Source organism: Amborella trichopoda, chromosome 8, assembly GCF_054954075.1.
Source record: "Amborella trichopoda isolate Santa Cruz 75 chromosome 8, AtrichopodaSantaCruz75HAP2 v2.0, whole genome shotgun sequence".
Classification (NCBI taxonomy): domain Eukaryota; kingdom Viridiplantae; phylum Streptophyta; class Magnoliopsida; order Amborellales; family Amborellaceae; genus Amborella; species Amborella trichopoda.
Window position 1 is genome coordinate 41,591,689 of NC_142343.1, and position 24,839 is coordinate 41,616,527.

The following is a 24,839-nucleotide window of genomic DNA, read 5'->3' on the forward strand; positions in this document are numbered from 1 at the left end:
AAATTGGATCCAAAAATCTATCTCAAAAATAGATTATTAAGAATCTGACTCATTTCTAAATGGACTCATAGAAGCGCGTCCTTAAGTATTACTGCATGATTTTTTTTATGAAAAAAAAAAATTAGATTTTGAGTTCCTAAACATCCTAGGTCTTCTCTCAAAAAATTAGAGACTTTCTGTTCAATATTAGAACGTAGACAGTGCAAGTCAAGTTTTAGTCCATTTTTCTTTAGTTTCTAAGAACCAAACTCTCAAAAATATTTTGAATAATTGAAATCACAAAAAGCATTACTATACACAATATAATGTTCCATTTCTCACAATGACTTTTTCTCATATAATGCTAACATATGAGATGTATTTTCAACGATGAACCCAAGAAGAAAAACGAAATTGTAGCTCGGCAATAAAAAAAAAAAAAAAGAAAAGGAAAGAAAATAAAAAAAGCCAAAGAGCAAAATGTTCAAATGGCAATTCTGATATTTAAAAAACTAACTAGGGTTAAAACAGTAGTTTTCCCAAATGGGAGGTGCGCGCGGGGATCTATGAGTTCTCGTGAGAGAACAAGGTCTTTTAAAGCCTGAGAGCACGAGAAAAACCACACCCTCTCCTCTTTCTCTCTCATCAAATCTTAAACTTAATCTCTCTCTCTAAATCATAAAATCTAAATAAAATCGCCCTCTCCCCTCTCTATCTTCTTTCTATCTCACGGAATCTTGTTACAAAGACACCCTCTCTCTCTCCTAAAATCTTCTCAATCAAAATCTCTCTCTCTCTCTCATCTCAATCAAAATGACAACGGCTATCCCCTTGTTTATTTAAGCTTTATTTAAATGGAAATTTGAAAAACAGAGGGTCCCAATTAACAAAGCAACAAAATCCACCCTTCTTTTTCTCCGCCCTCTTCGACTGCATATTTCTTTCTCCTCCTATTTTGCTCCTGTCTTTTTCCTTCTGTTTGTTTTGCTATGCAATCCATGAAGCTTTGATCTGATATTTTCTCCAGATATGGAAATGCTAAAGATTGCAGGCTCAAGGCTTGGATTTTCATCATTAAATTTTTTGATGGTTTTCAGTTTTCATTTGATTTGACCTGATATTCTCTCTCTACATGGGTAAGCTCTAAGGATTTGCAGACTCAATGCTTAGATTTACGGGCCTGTTTAACATTTTTTTTTTTTTAGTCTTGGTTTGTGTAAAGGAAGCTACTATTTTCAGGGTGGGGAATTTTCCTTTCAATTTCCAATTAAGGATGGGAAAATGGATATTCGTTCTCTGTTAAAAGTCTGTTTCTCCTTTCCTCTCTCTCTATATCTTACAAGGCATTGACTTCTCCAATTTGGATACTCTCCCCATTTTCCTATTTATAATAAAAAGGGTGAACCGGAGCCTCTGGTCCAGAAGCTTCATTGCAAGGCGAGCAGTTGCAGAGGTTTGTGTACCTTGCCCTAATAGCTTGTTTCCCCTTGATTTTGTCGTAATATCTATATCAAGTAACATTTGATTGTACCCTATTGTTGGTTGATGAACACTTTTAGAGAGTCTTATTGTGTTTTTTCTGACCCAGGGTTTTCCCTAGTTTTAGTTTTTTCATTGGAACTGATGCAGCCATGCCCAGCCAGAACCAATATTGGACTTAGGGGAAGTTCTTTGTTGGTTTTTATTTATTTTTATTGGAATTATTATTTCTAATTTTATTAGGGGCAAGGTTAGTCATATCTTTTTAATTTTAACAATGGATAGCTAGATTAAATAGAATGGATGACTAGGTAGTAGCTTTTTATAGTTTTTGAGTTACTTGTTATTGAAGGGTTTAAGAGAGATCAATTATCATTTTCTAGATAACTTTGAGTTAATAAAATTCAGGAATGGATTCCTCTTTGCTTTGGTGATTTTTTTCTTCCTTCTCTACCATTAATTCTCCTTAAAGCTTGTTGTTTATTAGAATTTATGTGAAATAAGGTGTTGATATTGTGAAGAATTAACCCTAATTTGATTCAAGTAGTATCAAAAGCAGCAAACTATTTCGCGATTGACTAAAGCGATCCAAGCTTTGGTGAAACTAGTAGATGGACTCATGTATGAAGTTGGTGAGCTTCTGCCTGAAAGGAATCCGGAGACCGGCTTTGAAAAATGAGGCAATGTTGGGGAAGGAGGTAACTTTGCAACATTACTGAAGGAGGTGACTTTCATCTCGTTCCTAGTCAACCTTGGGTAGCCCCAATTACTGCAGAGTTCAATGAAAATCCTTCAATTACTAAAAAATGTTAGGGAACATGGAATAAAAAATTATATTCCTGGGTTTCAATTTGCTCTCCACCTGAAATCCAATTTCTGGTGAGAGTTTGGATTTTGAGGAGGATAATGTTAATGGCAAACCCATATATCATGAAAGGATGGTTGAGTTTAAGATATTTGTACTAAATCCTCCATCTTCATATTTTGAGCCATTCCTTAAGGTATTTTCGCAATCATTCATACTTTTAGAGCTGAAAGAGAAGAAGGAAGGATGTGGATTTGGCATAGATTTCATTTTCAAAACTCGAGGCTGAGTTTTCTTTCACTAGAGGAGAGTGACTTAGGAAATCGAAGAAGGAATTTATGAAATTAATTGACTCTATTCCACCTTCATATCAATTTTCGAGAAGTGTTGGGTTGTTAAAGTGGTGAAAGGGGATAATTGCGTCATTTGTGTTTGCTAGCCTGACCTAGACCTTGTTGATGATGGTCCTTATGTGGAGATTTTGAGAACAAATGAGAAAAGTTGAGTAATAATAATGAAATTAGATAGCATTATTATAAGGAGATGATTCGACGAGGCTAGTGGGAAATGTTCCATAGGAAGAGCTCAATCTATACTCGAGATTCGCAGGCTTCTGGGAAGAGTATTATTTACCCCAACCATAGGAGAAGCTTTACCAGTAATCTAGCTAGAGTGTTCACATGACGGAAGGACAATCGGTGAGGTATGGACACGATTAGATGCTAATCATCCATAGGCTAAGGGGGAGTCTTGCAGCCGGAGGAAAGTGAGTTGCTAAAAATCCTTATCCAGAGATCTAACCACTGGAGTTTGGGGGTACTTTTTAGATACCATGCAGGATCAGCTAGTCGATAGAAACCAGCATCTAAGAGAAGTCAACAACAAAATTTTCCTTGAACTTGCCTGCTGCATGGATCTAAGGAAACACCTGGGCATTGTGGTAAGGGTCCCTGTAAGGAATGATGATTTAATGTCTAATATTGAGAGTATTTGGGAAAAGTTTGACACCAAAATAGAAAAGAATTATTAAATAAGAGACATATTAAAGACATAGCACTCTCAGTGCATGATAGTTTGGACTCGTTTTTGAAAGAAAGTAAATACTTAATTAAAGGATATAAGAAGATCATGAAGCAAAGACTTGTGGAAGGAGACCAGCAACATTGATAACTTCTTTCTCATTTTGAGGAAAACGTTCTTTCTCATCTCTACTTTAAAGATATAACACTCTCAATGTAGGATAGCTTGGACTTGTTTCACAGATAAAGTAAAGACTTAATTGAAGGTTATAAAAAGGTCATAAAGCAAAAACTTGCAAAAGGAGTCCAACAATAGTGATAACTAGGGTTTAAAAAAACGTCGAGTCAAGCCGGACTCGCCTGGTTCGACGCGAGAATCACCACAGAACGAGCCGGTTCCACACATAAAACGAGAACCGCCCGTGTTTAGAGAGAACCGGGCGGTTTTAAACAGTAAACCGCCCGATGACATCATCAACCGGCGGTTCTGACGCCACCCCTTCGACACGGACACGCGAACACGTGCGACAAGCGGACACGTGTGACAAAATCACGTGCCACATACCACGTGTGAAGTTGCCCCATGTTTCCGCGCGTATACCTTACTTCATATTACATAGGTATTTATAAAGCAAAGTTGAATACCCATCCTTCGATGTGGGATAATTCCCAAACATCATAAAATGAAAAAGGAATGTAAATATATTCTATCAACTAATAATCACATCCAGTGAGACGGCGTGATGGTTATGACTTCTGTTTTTGGCTTTGAGGTCTCAAGGTCGAATCCCCTTGGGCGTTACAGTTTGTAGTTTTTGTTGTATATTTTATAGTTTTTGTTGTATATATGTTGTATAGTAGTTTTTGTTGTATGTACTGGTATAAATATTTTTGTAAATAATATAAAAGGCATCAAAAAATGAAAAAAAAAAAGTTACTTTTTTGTATAGCAGTTAATTTTTGTTGTATATAGTGGTATAATTACTTTTGTAAATAATATGAGAGGCATAAAAAAATAAAAAATAAAAAGTTTATTCTCTTTGAAATCTCCCTCTTTCTACTAACAATCTCTTTCACTAAATTTATTATAGAAACCTAAAAAATTAAAGTTTTGAAAAATTGAAGTGTTATTTTCAAAAATTTGTACGCATTTTATTAATTTTTACATTGATAACCAAATCTTTTGTTTTATTTATAAATTTTTACATGTAATGTACTATTTTTCTTACAGTTGTCAATAATACATTTTAAATTAGATAATATTATAAACTAATTTTAATTTGTCTAATAAAATAATTATAAAATGTAAACTAATAATTATAATTTCAGCATATAATATTATAATTAGTTAAGTTGTAATAATTTTGGATTATAGTTAGTTTGGTTGTAATAATTTGGGTTTTTTTAGCGGATTAGGGTTTTTTGCCAAAACGAGATTTTAATGGCCATTCTTTCATTGATTTAGTCTACTCTTTATTATAGTCCATGTATAATTATATATTTTATTCATGATAATTCTATGATTTTTCTTTTATGTGATGCAAATTTAAAACTTAAGTTTGTACAAGGAAAGAGCGTCTCAATATTTATAAATTGATGAAAAAAATGAAAGTTAATAATGTAGTACCCTCATTTCTTATTGGATTCCTAAAAAAAAATATTTATAATGAATTTTAATAATTTTTTCGGATTTTTTTGAAGCTTTAATCCGACCGATTCAGCTGATTCCCGATCCGGATCGCCGATTCGCCGATCCGGATCGGTTTTTGAGGTGCCTGATCCGAGTCACCGATCCGCTTTTTAAACATTGGTGATAACAAATAATCTAGCATCAAGATATTCTTCACACATCCTTTAGTCAAATCTTTATTTTCTTTGTGATACGAGTCGAAGCTATCTTGCATCGAAGGTGCTATAGCTTTAAAGTAGTGGTAGAGCTTTTTGTCCATCATATTTTTTTCCGTTTCATATTTCTCTTCTATTTTCATATCAAACTCTTCCCAAATACTCTCAAGGCTTGTTTGATAACAAGAAGTTAAGGGGAGGAAGAAGGAACTTCTCCATTACTGTACAATTCCCGTGTTTGATGCACAAAACTTATACAGTAAAGAAGTTCCCCCAAAACTTCCTTACTCCTTTGTGCGTAAGAAGAAAAGTTTCGACTAAAACGATGGAACTTAAAATAGGAACTTGGCCCTCGAAGAGGGCTTCTTCCTCAAACCCTATTCTGCCTCTCTCCTTATATTTATATTGTTAATTTATATTTTTGTTTATATATATATTTTATATTCATATTTATATTATATATAATAGAAATATACATTAATAAAATAAATATAAAATATTCTATATAATATATATTATGTTATATATAACATTTTTATACTTAAATTATTAATATATATTTGTATAATATGTAATACATTTTATTTATGTAATAGATATTTACAATACAATATTATTGTATACTATTTTATATTTACTATAAAAATAAATACTTTCCTATGCACATGTTGGAATAAAACGTCCAATGAAATACTTGAATGTCCTCTATGATGTTCTCAAGCCTATTTATGAAAGCAGTCTTTCAGTTCCATTTCTTACCCATCTTATTGTATTAAGTGGGTCTTGTACTAAGAAGTGTCTAAAGATGGCTGTCACAACATTAATGAGTCTTGCGAAGTAATCTCCCTTTCTCTTTTCTTGCAGAGTATATACAATACTTGAATCTCCTCTACGATGTTCTCAAGCCAATTTATGAAACCAGTCTTTCAGTTCCATTTCTTACCCATCTTATTGTATTAAGTGGGTCTTGTACTAAGAAGTGTCTAAAGATGGCGGTCACAACATTAATTAGTCTTGCGAAGTAATCCCCCTGTCTCTGTTCTTGCAGAGTATATCACCCCTAAGAACTGATGAACTTTTTTTTTTTTCTTTTTTTCCTCCCCTTTGATCCTCTTTAACTCTTGCTAGGAGGCTTCTGTTTTTTTTTTTTTTCCCCTTTTAAGTAGTATCATTCAAAAATTGTCTTTGCAACCCTTGATGGAACAATGAACAGAATGCGCGAGCAAAGGTTGTGAAGATAGGAAGCATACCTCTTACTGGACTGTTTTACCAGTAGTAGGGGGTGGGTATAACAGCATTATGCGAGATGCAGTTGGCAAAATAACATTGCTTTATCATCTCGGGCTTGCTTTACTTAGGTAACACATGCTACCACTTATAAAATATGTGTAGTCATTCAGAACAAACAAAAGAATAGAGAATACTAATGGTGTAGTCTTGATGTGACTTTGTTTAGGAACTTCACATGGATGTTATCTAGGCCTGCCAACTTTACTCCTGTGTCTTTCCTCTTTGCCATGTCATCCATGTAACTATTACCGGTATCATGACTGTCCCTTTACCTGGTCTTAGTCTAATTAGAACCAAAATTTCTCCTGGTGTTGGGGGCCACTATATGAAATGTTTAAATCATGTATGTAGATTTTGTACCGGATGGGAAAAACCATGTTGCTGCAATTAAGTTATGCAAGATTCTGTACAACTAATTGGAGATTCATATTGTAATTATGTTGGGATTTATGAGCTTGTGTGGGAGAACAAGGATGTTGGGTGAAGTTTGAGGAGGAGCATGAGAGAAAACATACCCTATCCTCTTTCTCTCTCATAAAATCTTAAATCTCTCTCTTTCTCTCTCTATTTCTCCCCGCCATGGGCATGCTATGTCCGTGATGGATCTATAGGAGACGTGGCGGTTGCCCATAGTTTTTTGCATGAAAAAGTACCACCATGGACATGCTATGTCCGTGACGGTACCGCCACAGACAAGCTAGGTCCATGGCGGTCTTTTAATCCACACCGTCTGAAAAAATCGGACGACACCCAGCTTATGGGAGAAAATACTGTTCATTTTCGCCCATAGATGTTGTGTAGTCTCTTCCTATATATATATTTATATATATATGGGAGTTGTTGAGGTCAGCCCACTAACTGTACAGTAAATGTCCAACGACCCAGATTGAATATGAGCCAATCCAATGGTCACAATTTCATTTTGTATTGAATTTTACTTTTTTGTACAAAGCTAAATTACTTGATAGTTAGAGCTTTTACTATTAAAAAATAAGTGAATCTAATAAAAATCTTAAAAAGATAATTCCAAAAATAAATTGACCAAAATACCCCCTGAAAGGTATTTTGGTCAATTTACTTTTTATGAAGTATTTTTTAAAATGTTTTTATTAGGTAGGCCTAAATGAGAAGAGTGGATGCTCCAAATTTCAAGTAATTTGGATTTGTAGAAAAAAGATTAAAATTCAAATACGAAATGTAGTTTTGACCATCAAATCGGCCCATATTCAATTCAATCGGAACTGTTGGGCTTACATTATTCCACCCCGCCATAGGTTGACATGATCTTATATATATATATATAGAGAGAGAGAGAGAGAGAGAGAGAGAGAGAGAGAGAGAGAGAGAGAGTTAGATGAAAGTTTGAAAAGTAGAGGATCTCCACTAAACAAATCGACAAAATCAAACTCCCGCTTCCTTTTCTCTGCCATTTACTCAGTTGTCCACCATCATCGCCTGCATCTCGTTTCACCTGTTTTTCTCTTCCATTTCCATTTTATCTCCCAATTGGTTTTGCTATGCAGTGCATGAGGCATTAGATATTAATGTCCCTAGTTGTACAGGAGCTCTGAGGAGTTTCAGACAGGATGGAGAACTGCTGGATCTTCCATAAGGTTTTATTCCCTCTCCTCTCTCTCTTTTTTACCTTTTGTTTTTTGTTTGTCCTTTGATGTGTCCTATCAGGGTTTCCACTTTTTCTTCTAGTCCTCTGTTGCATGAAAACATTGAGGTCAAATTTTCATTTTTGAACATAAATGCACCATCGCCATTATCGTTTTGGGGTATTTAATATGAATTACTTCTGGTTTAGATGGCTGTAACTGGTCTCTGCTACTGTAATCTGTGGATGCTTTGATCCTGCAATTTTGTTAATGTGAATGGTAGATGAGTTTTGTTGCATGCTCTTGATTTGATGTATGTCACTAATCTTTCATTGTCAAGTTTCCATTCCATATGATATAAATAAACTGTGTTATCATCGATCATTTTTAGCTTTTGCAGGGTAGGTGAAATTTAGAATGCCTTTGATGTAATCTTGCATATAGATGATATGGTGGCAACACCAAAGGATAAATTATAAAAGTTACTTGAGGACACATATATAGCACTATGCCCAAAGTGCCATCCGAAAAAAAGACTCTTGAAAGTGATGACACAACTTTGAAACCCAAACTAACTTAAAAGTTTGATCATCTTTTAAAAGACACCTCCAAACCAAACTTTATAATACTATCCATAGATTGTTTTCCATTCAAATATTTTTGTTGCTCTCGTATGGATCCTGGGCACCTGCACTCATAAACAAATGACTAGTAAACTTCATCTTCTTGTACTTGTCTGACCCATTATTTGTGGTATGTATTGTATAGTAATTTTTCAAATGTTTTGGTTGATCCGATGTGATTTGTGGCACCATTTTTTATTAATGGAAGCTAGCCCTTGTTTGCAGGATATTTTTGCCATAAAGACATCTAAGAAGTCACCTCTTTTATTGCGGATGCTTCTATTGATCTTTGCGATGATATGTGGAGTTTTCATTTGCTTTGTCTGTTTAAAGCAGATAAGCACACATGTGAAGCCCAAGTATCCCATGCCAAAGATTGTTATGGTTGGAAATCCTTGTCCATATAATAGTATTGAACCAGAAGATAGTTTGTATGTGCACTACCCAAAACCTACAACTTATGGAAGGTACTATTTTCGTAGTTTCAGTTTTTGTTGCATGAATTACATTTTCTCAACCTACTTTAGTGACTTTTTAATCTACAGGAGCGAATGCCGGTGTACTCCTGTTCGTTTTTTCGCAATCTTGTCCATGCAAAGGTCTGGAAGTGGGTGGTTTGAAACATTACTCAACAGCCACCCCAACATCAGCTCCAATGGAGAAATATTTTCTGTTAAAGAGAGACGAAGTAATGTTTCATCTGTTTTGAGGACATTGGATAAGGTTTACAATCTAGAATGGACTAGTAGTGCGGCCAAAAATGAATGTACAGCCGCAGTTGGTTTAAAGTGGATGCTTAATCAGGTATGATATTCATATTCAATATTTATTCAATATTTAAACGTGATCTGCTAGAATTGGTTCGCACTTGTGGGAATCCTGGCATCTATGCACTGTGCTTCTCTGTATTTTATCCCTTTTTTTCTTATCATTATCTGTAAGTAGCTTTGTGGTGTATTGTCATATGCACATCTATTTGATGATGACAATATTGATAATAGGAAATGGTTAAAATGGAATTTGCTCTTGTTCGATCACAATTTTGACTCTCTGTCATTGGCTTATGACTTTAAACCAAGAAACATATTGTTATAGAGTAATCTAGGCAATTGGATTTTGTAATTTCTATTGTATCAAAGATTTGTTGAAGATTATTTGGAAAAAAACAAAATGAAAATAAAAAAGGATTTGTAGAATAACTTCATTCATGACTGGCCAAAAAAATTTGAAGAATATCTTCATTCATGAGCAGCCAAAGTTTTACTGTAACAAGCAAGGATCCAATTTCCTTTAGACATCATCTTTATCATAGTGTGCATTTATTATCACAGAAATCATTATCCAGCTTGGAGATGTTTATATTTAGGACATAGGGCCTCAAGGGATTTCAGTTGTTATTTGCTGTAATTTGACTCTTTGAATGAGTTCTTTTCTACCTCAACTGTATGATTTCAGAATTCAAATAACTGTTCAAATAACTGTCTGACTGAGATTCAAGGGCTTTTAATAGTTTATAAAAGATCTGGTCATTGGTGTGCTAAAGCTCTAGGCAGCCTGGGGGGCTAGCTGTTTGGGTGTCCGAGGCTCTCGTCACACATTTAAATGCATAGATGTGTGCTCCAAATGTGTGTGCTCACATGCATGCATACATATATATGGAAAAAGGAAATTTATCGAATTACATGTGAGAGATGTACGATTTTGCATTTTGCACTTGTGGTACCATTCGAACCCATCATCATGTGTTTTTTTTATGGGTATGTTGAAATTTTATCAAAGAATATGGGTACAATATTAAATAGTTCATCTCACATTCGTATTTTGTTAATTTTGGGTACAATGTTAAATAGTTCATCTCTCATGGGTATTTTGACAATTTTCCCTAAGATCACATTAACCTACAGGCTAAAATTGTACAAGTTCACCTACTCCCCACCTCCACCCCCAACAAAAAAAAAAAGGTCCATAACCCGGTGCTAGTCCCGCCTAAGCAGGGTCCCTGGAGGGTTGGGCTGAAAACGGTCCTAACCTTTGGCTTATGCACAAAAGTGGCCGTTCTCAAGACTCGAACCTGCGCTCTTGTGCTGGCTACCGGAGCCTTTTACCGTCACACCAAGTGACGGCCCCTTCCCCCCCAACAACAACAAAAAAAAAAAAAAAATTTGGTGGTAGATTGAATCTTTTAATTCCATATTTTGGGAATGTTACTAGAAACATTATATGAACAATTTATCAAAAAAAAAAAAGATTTTGAGGACATCTAACTGTAGATCTAAGATGCACCAGAATAAACAACTCATAATACACCATATTCACTCTGTTCAAAAAATCGTTTTTAGTTTTATTTTTTTCATGGGTGCATCCCTTCCAGTCAAGGGGACGTGTGTAAAAAATGACCCTAAACAAATACAACGTAGACCAAAAATGGGGCGTAGGTAAACTTTTACAGTGGTAACTCAAAGGTCGACGTAATATATATGCGTGTGTATATATGCATGTATATATTCATACAACAAATTGATTGAATTGGATTTTGTAAGTTGAATTACATCTCACTATTGTAAGTCAGTAAATGTAAGATGTAACAACCTAACAACTAAACAGTAAAAAATATGGTTGTTGGAAATGCTTGTGATTCCAAATTGTTTTAGGCAGTGATTTAAAAAACGTCGAGTCGACCCGGAATCGCCCGAGTCGACACAGAAATCTGCCACACCTTGCCGATTCCAGTGAAATACCGGAACCGGGCGACCCTAGAGCTAAAACGGCAATTTTTTCTGAAAATCGGCAACTTACTACAGTAAATCGGCAAGTCGCGAGAGTGAATTGCCCCGCTGATGACATGATGACGTCATGATCTCGCAACTCGTCCCAGTGATGTCATGATGACGTCATGATTGACTTGAATTTTCTGTTTTTGTATTAAAAGTCAAATTTCGTGGCCCCCACTTGCTCACATCTGCGTGCACGACCCACCTACATTGCCCCACTTGCTTAAATATGTTAACAAAGGCGATTGGCTTGCTTCTTTTATAGAGCCTCTCTATCCCACATCTCTTCGATGTGGGACTATTCTTTGTACCTTTGCTTCCTACTAAACCCACGTGAGGGTTTAATATACGTTTGAAACTTTATAAAACGTTTGAACTTTAAAGGTAAAAAGCTGCGATGGTATGCCCGTCGTGAATAAGAAGGGTGTATGCTCGATGTTGGTAATTAAATTATTTGATAAAAAATAAAAAAATTATTAAAAATAATAATTGGGTGCTCACCACCCCTATCTTTCACAAAAAAAATTTAAATTTACCTACCCAAATAAAACATAAAAACTTTATTAAGCTATTATCTCACGGGATTATTTCATTATATGATTAATAATTAATTGAATAGGTAATTGAGATTAAAAATTAGTACTAGCTCATAGGATATTAAAAAAACAAAAAATAATACTAATTCTAGTTTATTGAATATTAAAAAGTATTAGTTTAGAGGATATTTTAAGAGAGAAAAATAACATTAACTCATACCACTTTATAATTTATTTCTACATTGATAACCAAATCTTTTATTTTATTTATTTTAATTTATTTGCATTAGAAATTATGTAATGTACTATTTTTTCTTATAGTTGTCAATAATACATTTTAAATTAGATAATATTATAAGATATTTTGGATTTGTTATTATTTATATGCTAAAATAACTATAAAATGTAAACCAACAATTTCAATTTCATTATATAATATTATAGTTAGTTAAGTTGTAATAATTTTGGATTATAGTTAGTTAGATTGTAATAATTTGGGTTTTGTTTTTTAACGGATTAGGATTCTCCGCCAATTCGAGATTTTGATTTTGGCCATTTTTTCATCGATTTAAACCATTATTTATTGTAGTCCATGTATGATTATATACTTCATACATGATAATTCTATGATTTTTCTTTTGTGTGATGTAAATTTAATGGTTAACATAAGTTCATACAGGGAAAGAACATCTCAATATTTGCATATTGATGAAAAAAATGAAAGTTAATAATGTAGTACCCCCATTTCTTATTGGATTCCTAAAAAACAACATTTATAATGAATTTTAACAATTTTTTTGGACTTTTTTTAAGCCTTAATCCGACCGATTTGGCCGGTTCCTGATCCGAATCACCAATTCACCGATCCGGATGCATTTTTGGGGTGCCCAATCGGGGGCACCGATCCGTTTTTTAAACCACTGGTTTTAGGAACCAAAATCACAGAATTAGGGGTGGCCAAATGATGCCTATAGTCAAAATCACTATTCGTACAATGCATATTACATGAAGCAGGATTCTTATTAATTGCGAATCACACTTCAATCCAATAGGAATCAAGATTCCTATCTTGCTGGAATCACAACCCCTTCAACTTGGAATCGAGATTCCTAGCTTATGGGAATCATGCACCAGACCACTTGGAACTAGGCCTGAAATTACCAAGAAACGAGTTCCAAAAAGCAAAGGTTAATATTTTAGATTTTATATAGTCAAGAATTCCTTGGCATTGGACTCCATATATTGAGTATGCTTACCAGGGTTCCCCTATTATTGGAATCGATGTCTTTGACAGCCCTCCCCTAACATTGGAGTTGATGTGTTCAGTGCCCATTATCGCAGTTCTCCATAAGTATTGGTAAAAAAGTCGAGTACCCTTAACTAAGTATTTCGTAGAGCTTTTAGATTGAATAGTGAAAATAAAATTACTTTATTTATTAATAATGTATTTTTTAGAAATAAGAATTTATTACAAATTCTTGAAATTTAGGAATGATGAAAACTAGAGTTTGTCGAACGTATAGAGTTTTTAGATACCCATCATATATTAACTGGTAATAAATTTTAAGTAACAAAAAATTTTCAATAATGTTTACAAATTTCCAAGGGCTCCACAAAATTTTTGGCCAATCATTTTTGTTGTGGATATAGATTCCAAATATCTTTGATTGTTAGTCCTTAAGATTGGTGTGAGGTCTCATATTGGTTGAATCACAATCTTGTGCACCTATGAATCGCAAGAATTTGGTGTTGTGGAACCTGGATTCCAAAGACATCGGAATGCGATTCAAACAATATGGACTCATGATTCCTAACTTCCAAGAATCGGGATCTGTGGCGATTCCTTCACTCGGGCGGTCCATTTATAGTAAAAGATAATAGCCATAGCTTTTCTAAAATTTAAATATCAATCTATATTGCTGAATATGTTTTGCTAATGGCTCCATGTCCAAGACAATAAATTCAAAGTGCTCAAATAAATAAACACTTAAGCACAAATCTGCCTTCATATTCCACAATATAAAGAACCAAAATGATATGGACTTAATTTTCTTCGCTGCCAGCTTCAAACCCGTACATCCATCTGATTCTAGGTCATCATTATGAAAATCATCACCCTCGACTTAATGGTCCTTCTCCTTTGTCTCTTCTGACTGCTTTCCTCCTCATTCTCCCTCTGTGAACTAGGTGTAGTACTTAATCTAGTTGTCTTCCTAGGGTCGGAAGCTGGCCCTAAAGCCTCCTCAACCATATCCCAAGTCAAACCCCTAATAGAGACGATCCTTACGGTTCCAAGATCAACTAACCACTCACTGGCGTCACCTATGTCTTTCATTGCAATGGGATCCCTCTTGTCACAATTATTAAAACACTCCTTTGTCATCTGATTATATTAGATGAAGACTAAATCATAGAGTTTCCTTTCCTCAAGCCTATTCCTTTTCTTGGCATGCAAATGCATGAGCTAGAATTAGAGAACTATGGTAATACTGTAAATTTGTAATAGACTTCTAATACAGCTATAAAATAAAGTAATACATATAAATAGCATGAACTACATGAAGTTATAAACTTATAATTATAATTTACAATATAATATATTAAAAGACTATAATATTCACCAAGTTACCATCTTGACTGTACTCTGCTCACTACCAGATCAGCTACATGTTAAATATCCAGATTGGCATATTTTGTATGATGGGAGTACCACTCCCTTGTCGAGTCCACCATTAGCCTTCAATTGCAATGTAACATTGTTTAAGATTTAAAATCATAAGTTAAAATTTGTAAGTTGTAACTATTAAAAATCAAATATACAATCATTAAACAAGTATACGACCTATAAAACCATGCAAGTTGAAAGAAATTACTAAACGTTGGAAATAGTACTTGGATCAAATTTATTCAAATTACTAAAGGTTGGAAATAGTACTTGGATCAAATTTATTCAAATTACTAAAGGTTGGAAATAGTACTTGGATCAAATTTATTTCTTTGTGTCACCTCCTTTTCCTTTTCAAATCATGTTAATGCACACTTACATAAGACGAACTCTTCAGCAAATATCTTATCCTGGATATCCTTGTAAGAAGTCAACCTCTCATGACATTCATTGAACCCATCCATAATGGCATTCTTCCTTCCAATTTCTAAGTATACTTAACTATCTCTCTCAACACCCTCTAATGCATTTGCCTCATATATAAAGCCTATGGCAGATTTCACCTTATTATCAACCAGTGTTGGCAACATTGGACTCGCTCTGAAACTTGGACGGAACTCGACGTGAGTCCACTCGGCGAGGCTGAGTGAACTCACCTGAGTTTTGGGGAGTTGGCCTCTAAAAGAAATTCTTAAAATTTTGGAAAAATTCATAAAAGATAAGAAAAATAGGAAATGTGAAAATAAACAAATCATAAGCCTATATCCAAGATGAAAAATGATAAAAATGTGATATTATTGACCTATCATCATCATCATCGTCCAAGCCTTATCCCAATTATTTGGGGTCGGCTACATGAATATTATTGACCTTTGCTCACTGAAATTATCAGATAATCATAGTAAACTGAATGATGCTATAATTTCTAATTTTCTAGTGCAAATTCAAATGACTCATTCCACAAATTTCCAAGTTCCCACCTCATATTAAAGAGTAAAAATTATATTAGTCGTATACAACAAGTCAACAACCATTCATATTGTAGAGTGATAGTCTCACAGCACAGGCTCATAGTCTTGTAGTTAGAGATACAAATACAATAAGTACATAGGCATTCGATTACAAAAATACGTCTCTCTACACATTACAGCTAATACGAACGTCGTGGAGGTATATAATCATGCTCAATGTCAAGGAAGGGGTCCCTTCCAAACATTTGTATCTCGTGGAAGCAGGCCCTAACCCAGAGTCTCTAAGGCTAGTTCAGAACTCATACCTATGGTCACCTTAGTTTTGTTGCTCATGAAATTGCCTCTCCTCTTCACTAGATTCCTTACCATCTTGGGCCTCCTCATATTCCTTTGCCTGTGCCTCCTACTAAGTCTCCTTAATGCCCTCCTTTCCTTATTTGTCATCTGGCTCTATACTAGCTCATTCTCCAATGACTTCTTGTTGATAACAGGTTCTTGTTCCAACCATTTCCCTAGTTGGTTTCTCCTCCAATATGTAGTCTACGTTGATTGGATTGTTATCTTTTGCCTCCCTCCTAAGCTTCCTCTTCCTTAGATTAAGATTGTGGTGCACATACACTAACTTCTAAAGCCTCTTAGATCCTCCTTGAGTATGGATCCACTACAATGTTTCCAGTTTTTCTCTCATCCGTGATGGAACAAGTTTGGCTGAGAATCTTCATTGCGATCCTTTATTAGCGAGGGTTGTCTCCTCCCTGTATCTCGATAAATTAGTTGCATAGGAGTACACTCACATAAAATAATTATGGTAAAATACTATATGAGTTAGGAATTATGTCTTACCGAATTTTAAAAGCTAAACTTGGCTTTTATCTGTGTGCGACTTTTTCTCACTACATTGGACCCAAAATCGTCTTTTTCATATGTATATAAATAAGTCACAGAAACAAAGTACACATTCTCAAGTTACAAACTAGGAGCTAAAGATCATCACCATGTCACATTTATAGAAAAATTTACCTTTTTAAGGCTTCAGTTTGGGTGTCCTTATCTCGCTCAAATCTTTCAATGGAGTACTTCACCCCCTCTATGATCTCAGGGCATGCTCTGACCCAGTTGATAGTGATATGCGGGGGTTACAGAAAAAGCCTTAGTACATTGATACTATCAAGGGCCAGGTCTAATAGATCAACAAGGAAATGTAAATCACAAATAAAGATATAAATATAAATTGGATCTTTAAATTGAAAGTTACATGTTCATGGTGTTTGCATGTGTTTTCTAACATGAGAAATCCTAGAGTCTAGGTGAGTATTTGTTGGGGGAATGGCAAAGAATGGTAGAGAGATTGAAGGAGAAGATTTACTCAAACAAAAAGTTTTCACTATTGTATTCAAACAGTGTAGATGACCAGTGTTATACAACAATATAATTTGTAACTCTCTAAAAGTCCACAATTTTTTTTTTTTGAGTGAGGTTAATGATAGAAGTCCACAATTTTTGAAACTATAATTCTAGATGCCCACTTTTGTTTACTATTGTAATAAGTGGGCGGTCAAGGGTTGGTAAGCCAATTTTGTTGAAAAAATTAGAGATAAGGTAGGTGCAGTAATTAGGTAGTTTTTGGTTAAATTTGGTGTGTCATTGTAATTTAAAAATTATTTGTAGTTTGTGAGTAAAATGGCTATAAATAAGCATCAATGGAACCAACGGTAGGTGTGTAGAAAAACTCCATCGGGATAAGTAGAAGTTATTGTAAAAAAAGAGAAGAAAATAGATTTTTGTACCCTTGGTCCATATAATTACTTTATAATATACACTATTTGAATACAATAGTATGTGAGGAATGATAGGCTTGCCGGATGAAGAGGTGAGCCTTTGCATCTCTCTTTTTATTTTCCTTGTAGTCTTTTTTCTTTGCCTATGACCATGGTTAGAGCATTTCTGTATTATCTAGATCTAGAAAGCCTTCTTCAACAATATCCGTCAAATCTTGTGAGACAAAGAGCGTCTTCATCTGAAGATTCCATGAGTCATGCCCATCTAAAATGGGTATTAGATTTTAGGTATAATATAACCCTGAACTGGATGCCATAGGGAAATTTTAGGCTAAAGAGTCTTTTTGGGCACAAATCTAGGCTATGATACCAAAATTTGTTAGGGGAATGGCAGAGAATGGTAGAGAGATTGAAGATATAACTTTATTCAAACAAAAATTTTCCTTATTGTATTCAAACAATATACAGACAAGTGCTTACAACAATAATATCGACCAAGGGAACAAAACTTTGCTTCTCCTTTTTTACAATAGCTTCTACTCACATGTTGGGATTTTTCTACACACCAATCGTTGGTTCCATTAATGCTTATTTATAGGCATTTTACTCACCAACCGCAAGTAATTCTTAAACTAAAAATTGCATATTAATTTTGACAAAAAATTATCCAATTACTGCACCTACCTTATCTCTAATTTTTTCAACAAAAATGACTCACCAATTCTTGACCGCCACCTATTACAATAGTAAACAAAAGTGGGCTTCTAGAATTACACTTCAAAAATTGTGGGCATCTAGATAGTTACAAATTATATTTTTAACGGTATCATCTATGGGGGCCGACTCTCAGACTTAAGCCATACTGGAAACAGTTCAAGAGGGAGAAGGAAATGATATAGGATGGGATAAAAGAATATTAAGGGACATCTACTAAGATTTAATTACAATTGGATGATGGAAGACACCCGTGCTCAATTGGGTGCCAGTTAAAGAAAGGAAACCGGCTGTATGAGTACAAAATTCTCTCTGAAGCATGTTAATAGTTTCTATATCAATCCCATGAAGGTTGAAATAGTGGATGAGGTGATATTTGAATTTTTCCACGGTGTTCTATAGATAATAAGTATGCAACATTGAGGTGAAGTTTGAATCCTGATTCACTGCAGGTCCAATGCCCAGGGGATAAACTCTAGAAGGCCATGGAATCTTGCGGATGAGATTGATTTGAAAAGTTTGAATTGTTGTAGTATGGAAATTCCATGTCTCTCTTTCAACCACCATGGTTTTAGGATAGATACAGAATATTTAGTGGTTATCAGCAATCGATGATCTTCTAATGGGTGTCATATGAAGAGAAAGCAGATAAACATTGAATTGAAATCGAAATATGGAGAAGGATCTAGCCAGGGACGGACTGGATGGCTCTCGGTTCTTGCTGGAGCAAACTCGTTGGGCAGGAGGGCGCTATTCGATGAAGAAAACACACTTTAGGAAAGTGGTTCAGGTAGCTCAGCTGGTTAGATCAAAGGACTGAAAATCCTTGTGTCAATGGTTCGAATCCACTCCTAAGCGTAAGCGGTAGAAGGTAGCAAGACAGACAACAAGGTTGCAGTGACAATTCATGGGAAGAAATGTCAGCCCACAATGGTTCAAAACAATTTCATGTTTGATAAAAACTGATCATCTTGATGTGATCTTTCATCCTACAAAAGGATGCGGATGAGATAAACAACCATTTGAAAGCCATTCAAGCATAATGCTTTGGATCAAACAACAACGGAACTGCAAGAATAATTCAAATTCGAATTTAGGTAAGTCTGATTTGAATTGGATGAGCTTTAAAACACCAAAATATCAACTGATGCAATGGAAACCGTTGGGTCTGGAGATGAACAGCCTAAGATCAACTAATGGTTAATGGATGTTTATTAACATCAAGCAATTTCTCAAGGGAGCTATAAAAGCACTCTGCTGCACTCAGTAGAGGACCTTTTGGCAATATTTAGAGTGACCTTCTGAGAGATAACTTGTGAGAGCAGCACGAAGCTTCTTTCACATAAAATCAAGCAAACAGCATCAAGCACCGACTTCAAGAACACTGTGGTGAAAAATATACATTCTATACCTTCTAGGCAAGATTCAGTCCATGTCATATTCTTAGTTCTTTCGAGTCTTTCTTATAACCGAACAAAGGTTTTTCATACTTGTAACAAATGGTTTGGATGTAAATGAAACAAGTTGCTCATGGGCGCTTGGAACTCCTCACCAAAACCATATTTTAATAAAAAGTTTCTGACCTAAATGCGATCAAGAGTGAGCTTGATTCCTTTTGAGTGTATTCTCTGGTTTTGAAAACTTGAAGAGTCCACATCATAGTTACCCGAAGTGATTCGGAAACTGAATTGGTTTAGGAATAAAAAACGCGGAATTGCCACTGGCTGTAAGATTCCTATTTTTGGAATCGATGTCCATACAAGAGGGAATCATGGGGACGAGATTCTTATTTTTCGGAATTGAAATTCAACCAAAATAGAATCGAGATCCCAACATAGATGGAATCGAGATTCCTAGCTCATTGGAAGCGAGTTTCCGAACTAGTTGGAATCGACCAATATGGACCTTCATTTATGGAATCTTTGGAATTAAGAGGGTAGTGAGAGGGAAACAATACATGACTCAATGCTATTCATTGACCAACATGCACATGTACAGTATTTGTAGTACATTATTTATAACATCTTGGAGTTGCAATCTCTCCATTGAATCAATACAATGCAATTGAAATAATTAAATAGAGAACAACATGCACATGTACAGTATTTGTATTACATTATTTATAACATCTTGGAGTTGCAATCTCTCCATTGAATCAATACAATGCAAATGAAATAATTAAATAGAGAACATGGACCGAAAATTATACAAACCCAAAAAAAATAGAGAACGTGAACCACCACTTTGGTTTCTATTGGTCATTTCATTTAGAAAACGATGACAATACCTTGTAGCATGAGATTGGGTGTCCAGTTTGAGTACTTTGATGATGTCTTGAAAACTCCTAAATATCACTTCTAAGAAAAGCAAAAAACAAAAAGAACAAACAGGAAGAGGGGGAGGGGGGGGGGGGGGAAGAGTTCCAATAACTGTGACGTTTGTATAAGGTGTCAACCTTATACTATTGCAGTGCGGTGCACCTCAAAACTATGCTGAAAATACAGTATTGGTGCCTCAAAGCCTTGCAATGATATGAAAATCTATTGTTTCTCCCAATTATGAAATTTAAAGTTCCAAAAACAGTGACGATTAAGCAAATCTATAAACATTAGAAAATCTTGAAAATGGATGGTCTAGATAATGTGTTAGAAAATGAGCTATTTTTAGGACCAGAAATCCTTTTTTTTTTCATGTCTATGAATCTTGAGGTTGATATTACTGATTTGAGGGTTTTCCCGCACAGGACTACCTTCTCTTGTGGATTTCTTAAGTGCACCCTACTTGTACAGTATAAGGTTGACGCCTTCTATAAACTTTTTCCTTCCAATAAATCTAGAAACTAGTTTCCACAAGTGTGGAATCGAGATTCGCCAATTGTAGAATCGAGAATCAATAATTATTTGAGACGAGATTCTTTAAGTGTTGGAATTGAGATTCCTAAATTAAGAAATCAAGATTCCAGACTTCATGGGAACGGATTCCGTGAAGATTCCTAATCAGAATCGGCAAATTGGGATTCCGAACCGGAATCGTGACCTTCAGTGAGATATTCGGGTAACTATGGTCCATATTTCTCTTTTCCACTTCGTCAAAGCACACTTGAGGGCAAATCACATGGACATTGTGTCAGCCCACTTTTCATCAATGATCTTCCCCACTTTGCTGTGGAATCCCCAGATGACGTGCTCTGCATGGTCTAGTGCCACATCGGAATGCATGTCAGGCTTCATAACTGAATCAACCTACCCAACCTACCTCAGGTCTAACATAAATGGGGCGGTGGCAGCAAGAATCTTGCACACTTATACTAAAATATGTGCCTATTAATGAGTTATTTGTCTTCTCTTGCAGTTTGACTCCTTGAGATAGCTGCAGCAACCTATTCCACACTGTAGTGTCAAGTATGTGGTTACAAATCTAGTGATAGGTGGCATTATGAGCCCGACTATAGACCGCTTCATACGAGGCTTTCTAAATCTGATTTCTCTCTCAGTACTTCAAGAAGAACCCACTTCAATCTCCAAAATTCATCGTCTTTGTTATCTCCCAGCCGCTTTCTTTCTTTTTTCCAGCATCCAAATTTTCAAGCGTCTCTTTCCTAATTTCCTAGATATGCTGTCACATGCTAATATCTGATTGTGACAAACTTGTTGATTTCTTCTTGCTAGTGGAAACAAGGTTAACAACAATCCTGACATCTCTTTGAAACCCTCACTGTTGCATTTTTGTGTTTTGCCAAATGTGTCAGTCAATTCAAACTAACTTCTCACTAAAACTCTTCTTTCGAGTGTGCTCCCCCAAATATTCACAGCATATGTAGTAATTTACTTGCACTGATTAGCAACTCCTTGAGTCATTCCACATTAGAGCTGTTTTAAGTATTGCAAACCGTCCTCGCAACTGCTTTGTCCTCCATTCTGTACTCCTTCCAGTTGTGCTAGCAAAGCCTCACCACCATTTGAATTATTACAATTTTTTTTCATGTCAGTACCATATGCCTTTTTGCATTTATTTGAGATGTACAAGTTCTCAAGTTATCATTGGATAAATGGGGGCTTCTCTGTCATATCGGTGAACATAGATGGCGTCATTTGGTGTCACTGGAAGGGGTTGTCAAGTTTGATGAGCATCGATAAAATTAAAAGGAAATGGAATCTCCATTTATATGAAAGCCCAATTGCTGCAAATAGATATTTATATAAAAAATAAAGAAGCAAGAATTATCAAATTGACTGGCGTAGGGCTAAGATACGTAGCCACAGCAATTCTCCCTTGTGTTTCTCAGGGTGAAGCTTCCATGGACCAGTCGTTCAGGTGGAAGCAAGAACCAAACCTTGATCAGATTATTGACAAAGTGGTTTCTACCATATTTGGAGCTTTCTTATTCTTTATGATTATGATAGTATAGTTGTAGCAATTGAGTTCTGATGCTAGTTCTTTACTGATAAACCTTTTAAGAAATTCATACTGTTGTAAAACTCTCTGCAGTTTGTGCTGTTTTCTTTTGGCCTTTGTTTTGTGAAATGTACCTATAAAATAAGGGTGTGGTTTCTATAAGGTTGCAACCTTAAACAATCCAATTGAGGCGCACCTCCAAATTTTATCATAACATGTAATTTTGGTTTAAAAAATTCCTAGGATTATCATAAAATCTATTTTCATATCTAATTATAAAATTTTAAACTCCAAAAATGGTTAAATTCAAGTAGATCTATAAACATATGAGAATTTTGAAAATGGACGGTCTAGATAATGTGTTGCGGGATGCACTATTTCTGGGACTCAAAATCTTTTTTTCCTCATATTCCTACATCTCGATGATCAATTAGAGGGCTTTTCAACGTTAAAACAACCGTTTTAGATGGCTTTTTGAGATGCACCTGTAATTCTATATTTTAAGGTTGCAACCTTATATAAACTTTTTACATAAAATAATAGACGGCAATGATGACATTTTTCCCAGTTCATTTTGATTATTTTAATGAATTTGCTATGCAGGGTCTCATGGAATATCACAAGGAAATTGTTGAATACTTCAACCGGAGGGGTGTTTCTGCAATATTTCTTTTTCGGAGGAATCTCCTCCGTCGGTTGGTTTCTGTACTTGCAAATGCTTATGATCGTGATGCAAAGCAGCTGAATGGCACACATAAGTCCCATGTGCACTCGAAACAAGAGGTCTCTCTCTCTCTCTCTCTCTCTCTCTCTCTCTCTCTCTCTCTCTCTCTCTCTCTGTTTTACATTATTTAGATTAGTAGTTTATTTGGTATACTGGATTTCAGGCAGAGGTGCTAGCAAAATACAAGCCAACAATCAACGGCTCACTATTGATAGCAAACCTGAAACACATTGAAGATATCACTGCGGATTCCCTGGAATTCTTCAAGAGCACGCGCCATACAATTCTCTACTATGAAGATCTCATCAACAATCAAAAGGTATCCCATTATCACACGTGTGTGTGTGTGTGAGAGAGAGATGTTAAATGCTCGAGAAGGCTGACCCTCTGGCTGTTAATGTTCTGCAGAAATGTGAGAGAGAGAGAGAGAGAGAGAGAGAGAGAGATGTTAGTGCTCGACAATACTCACTGCTGTTGATGTTCTGCAGAGGATGATGGATGTTCAAGAGTTCCTTAGGGTGCCTCATAGGGATTTGCAGAGCCATCAAGTCAAGATTCACACCAGGCCGATTTCTGAACTAGTGGAGAACTGGAATGAAGTCTACAACACACTTAAGGGCACCCAGTATGAAATCTTTCTCAATCAATCAGACTACCCATCTAATTAATATCTTTCTTCACAGGAATTATGTATGTATTGAAGCTCTGAATGTTGTAAATACACGTCATTCTTTATTCTTAACCAGAGCACCATCATGAGTTCATGACCGCTCGCCCTACCTCATCTGTAATTTTTCTGAGAAAATTTTGACTGATGCACCAGCATCCCTATGTTGTCTCCCTTGGAGCCTAATTTAAATCAAGTAGTTGTAAAATGTTGCAACATTTCAATGAAATCAGAGGTTACGTGGCACGGCTTTCTAGTGCTTAAACTTGTTCCCCAACTTCTCTCTCTCTAAAAATCACTGAACTTGTGATTCAAAGCTCTTACAATTACTAAAAATTGGATCATTGCTGTTCAAGCTTAGGAAGTTATTTTCAGGCACATAAATCTTTTATTTTTGTTAGGGTTGGATGCCAAGCTAAGTTTCAATCCTCGTAAGGGTCCTAAAAATAGCCCAAGATGGGGAAGGTGGTGGTCTGCTGGGAGAGTTTTTTCTCGAATAACTTTCCCAAACAACCCAGAAAGTTTAATTGTTTAAATTAATGAACAACTTCTCTAATTAAGTTATGGGATTGTATACAATGAGACCATTTACCTTTGGTAAATAGAAAGATTATACATTGGTTTGTTCAAAGAAATATACGGGTGACATATTTTTGGGAAAGACGCATTTTATTATGTTAAGATAAGGAAGGCCATGCTTGAAAAGCCATGGAGGCAAAGTTAATGCTCCATTGGGTCCTGGTGTGTAAGTATGTTTTATCCTCCTATTCTTTATAATATCATATTTGTGATAGCTTTGAAAGGAATATAAAACGAAAAGAATCATGGTAGTAAAGCCACGACAGTTTATTCAAAGTTGATATTCATTTGGGCCCTACTTTGTGTAGAGCCCTGGTCCATGTCCCTCTTTTTATCGGACAAATCTGCAAAGAGTTCGAAGCTCATATTCTCTCACTATGCGTTGTAGCAGTTGCTTT

General features: G+C 35.4%; 1 protein-coding gene across 7 annotated transcripts; it reads left to right on the top strand.

Annotated features, from left to right (window-relative positions):
* Positions 1-574: 574 nt before the first annotated feature.
* Positions 575-24,127, top strand: LOC18433584 (uncharacterized). Of its 7 annotated transcripts, none has more exons than XM_020666765.2 (8): positions 575-1,115; positions 1,378-1,432; positions 7,980-8,030; positions 8,867-9,108; positions 9,187-9,445; positions 23,075-23,254; positions 23,359-23,514; positions 23,684-24,127. In XM_020666765.2, the coding sequence occupies exons 3-8, from the start codon at positions 8,004-8,006 to the stop codon at positions 23,861-23,863; spliced, it is 1,044 nt and encodes a 347-aa protein (XP_020522424.1). In that variant the 5' UTR covers positions 575-1,115; positions 1,378-1,432; positions 7,980-8,003; the 3' UTR covers positions 23,864-24,127. The 7 variants fall into 7 exon arrangements, with proteins under 7 accessions (XP_020522424.1, XP_088731157.1, XP_088731159.1 ...); XM_088875031.1 differs by having other exon boundaries at positions 576-1,115; positions 7,941-8,030; XM_088875030.1 differs by lacking the exon at positions 1,378-1,432 and having other exon boundaries at positions 895-1,115.
* Positions 24,128-24,839: the final 712 nt, after the last annotated feature.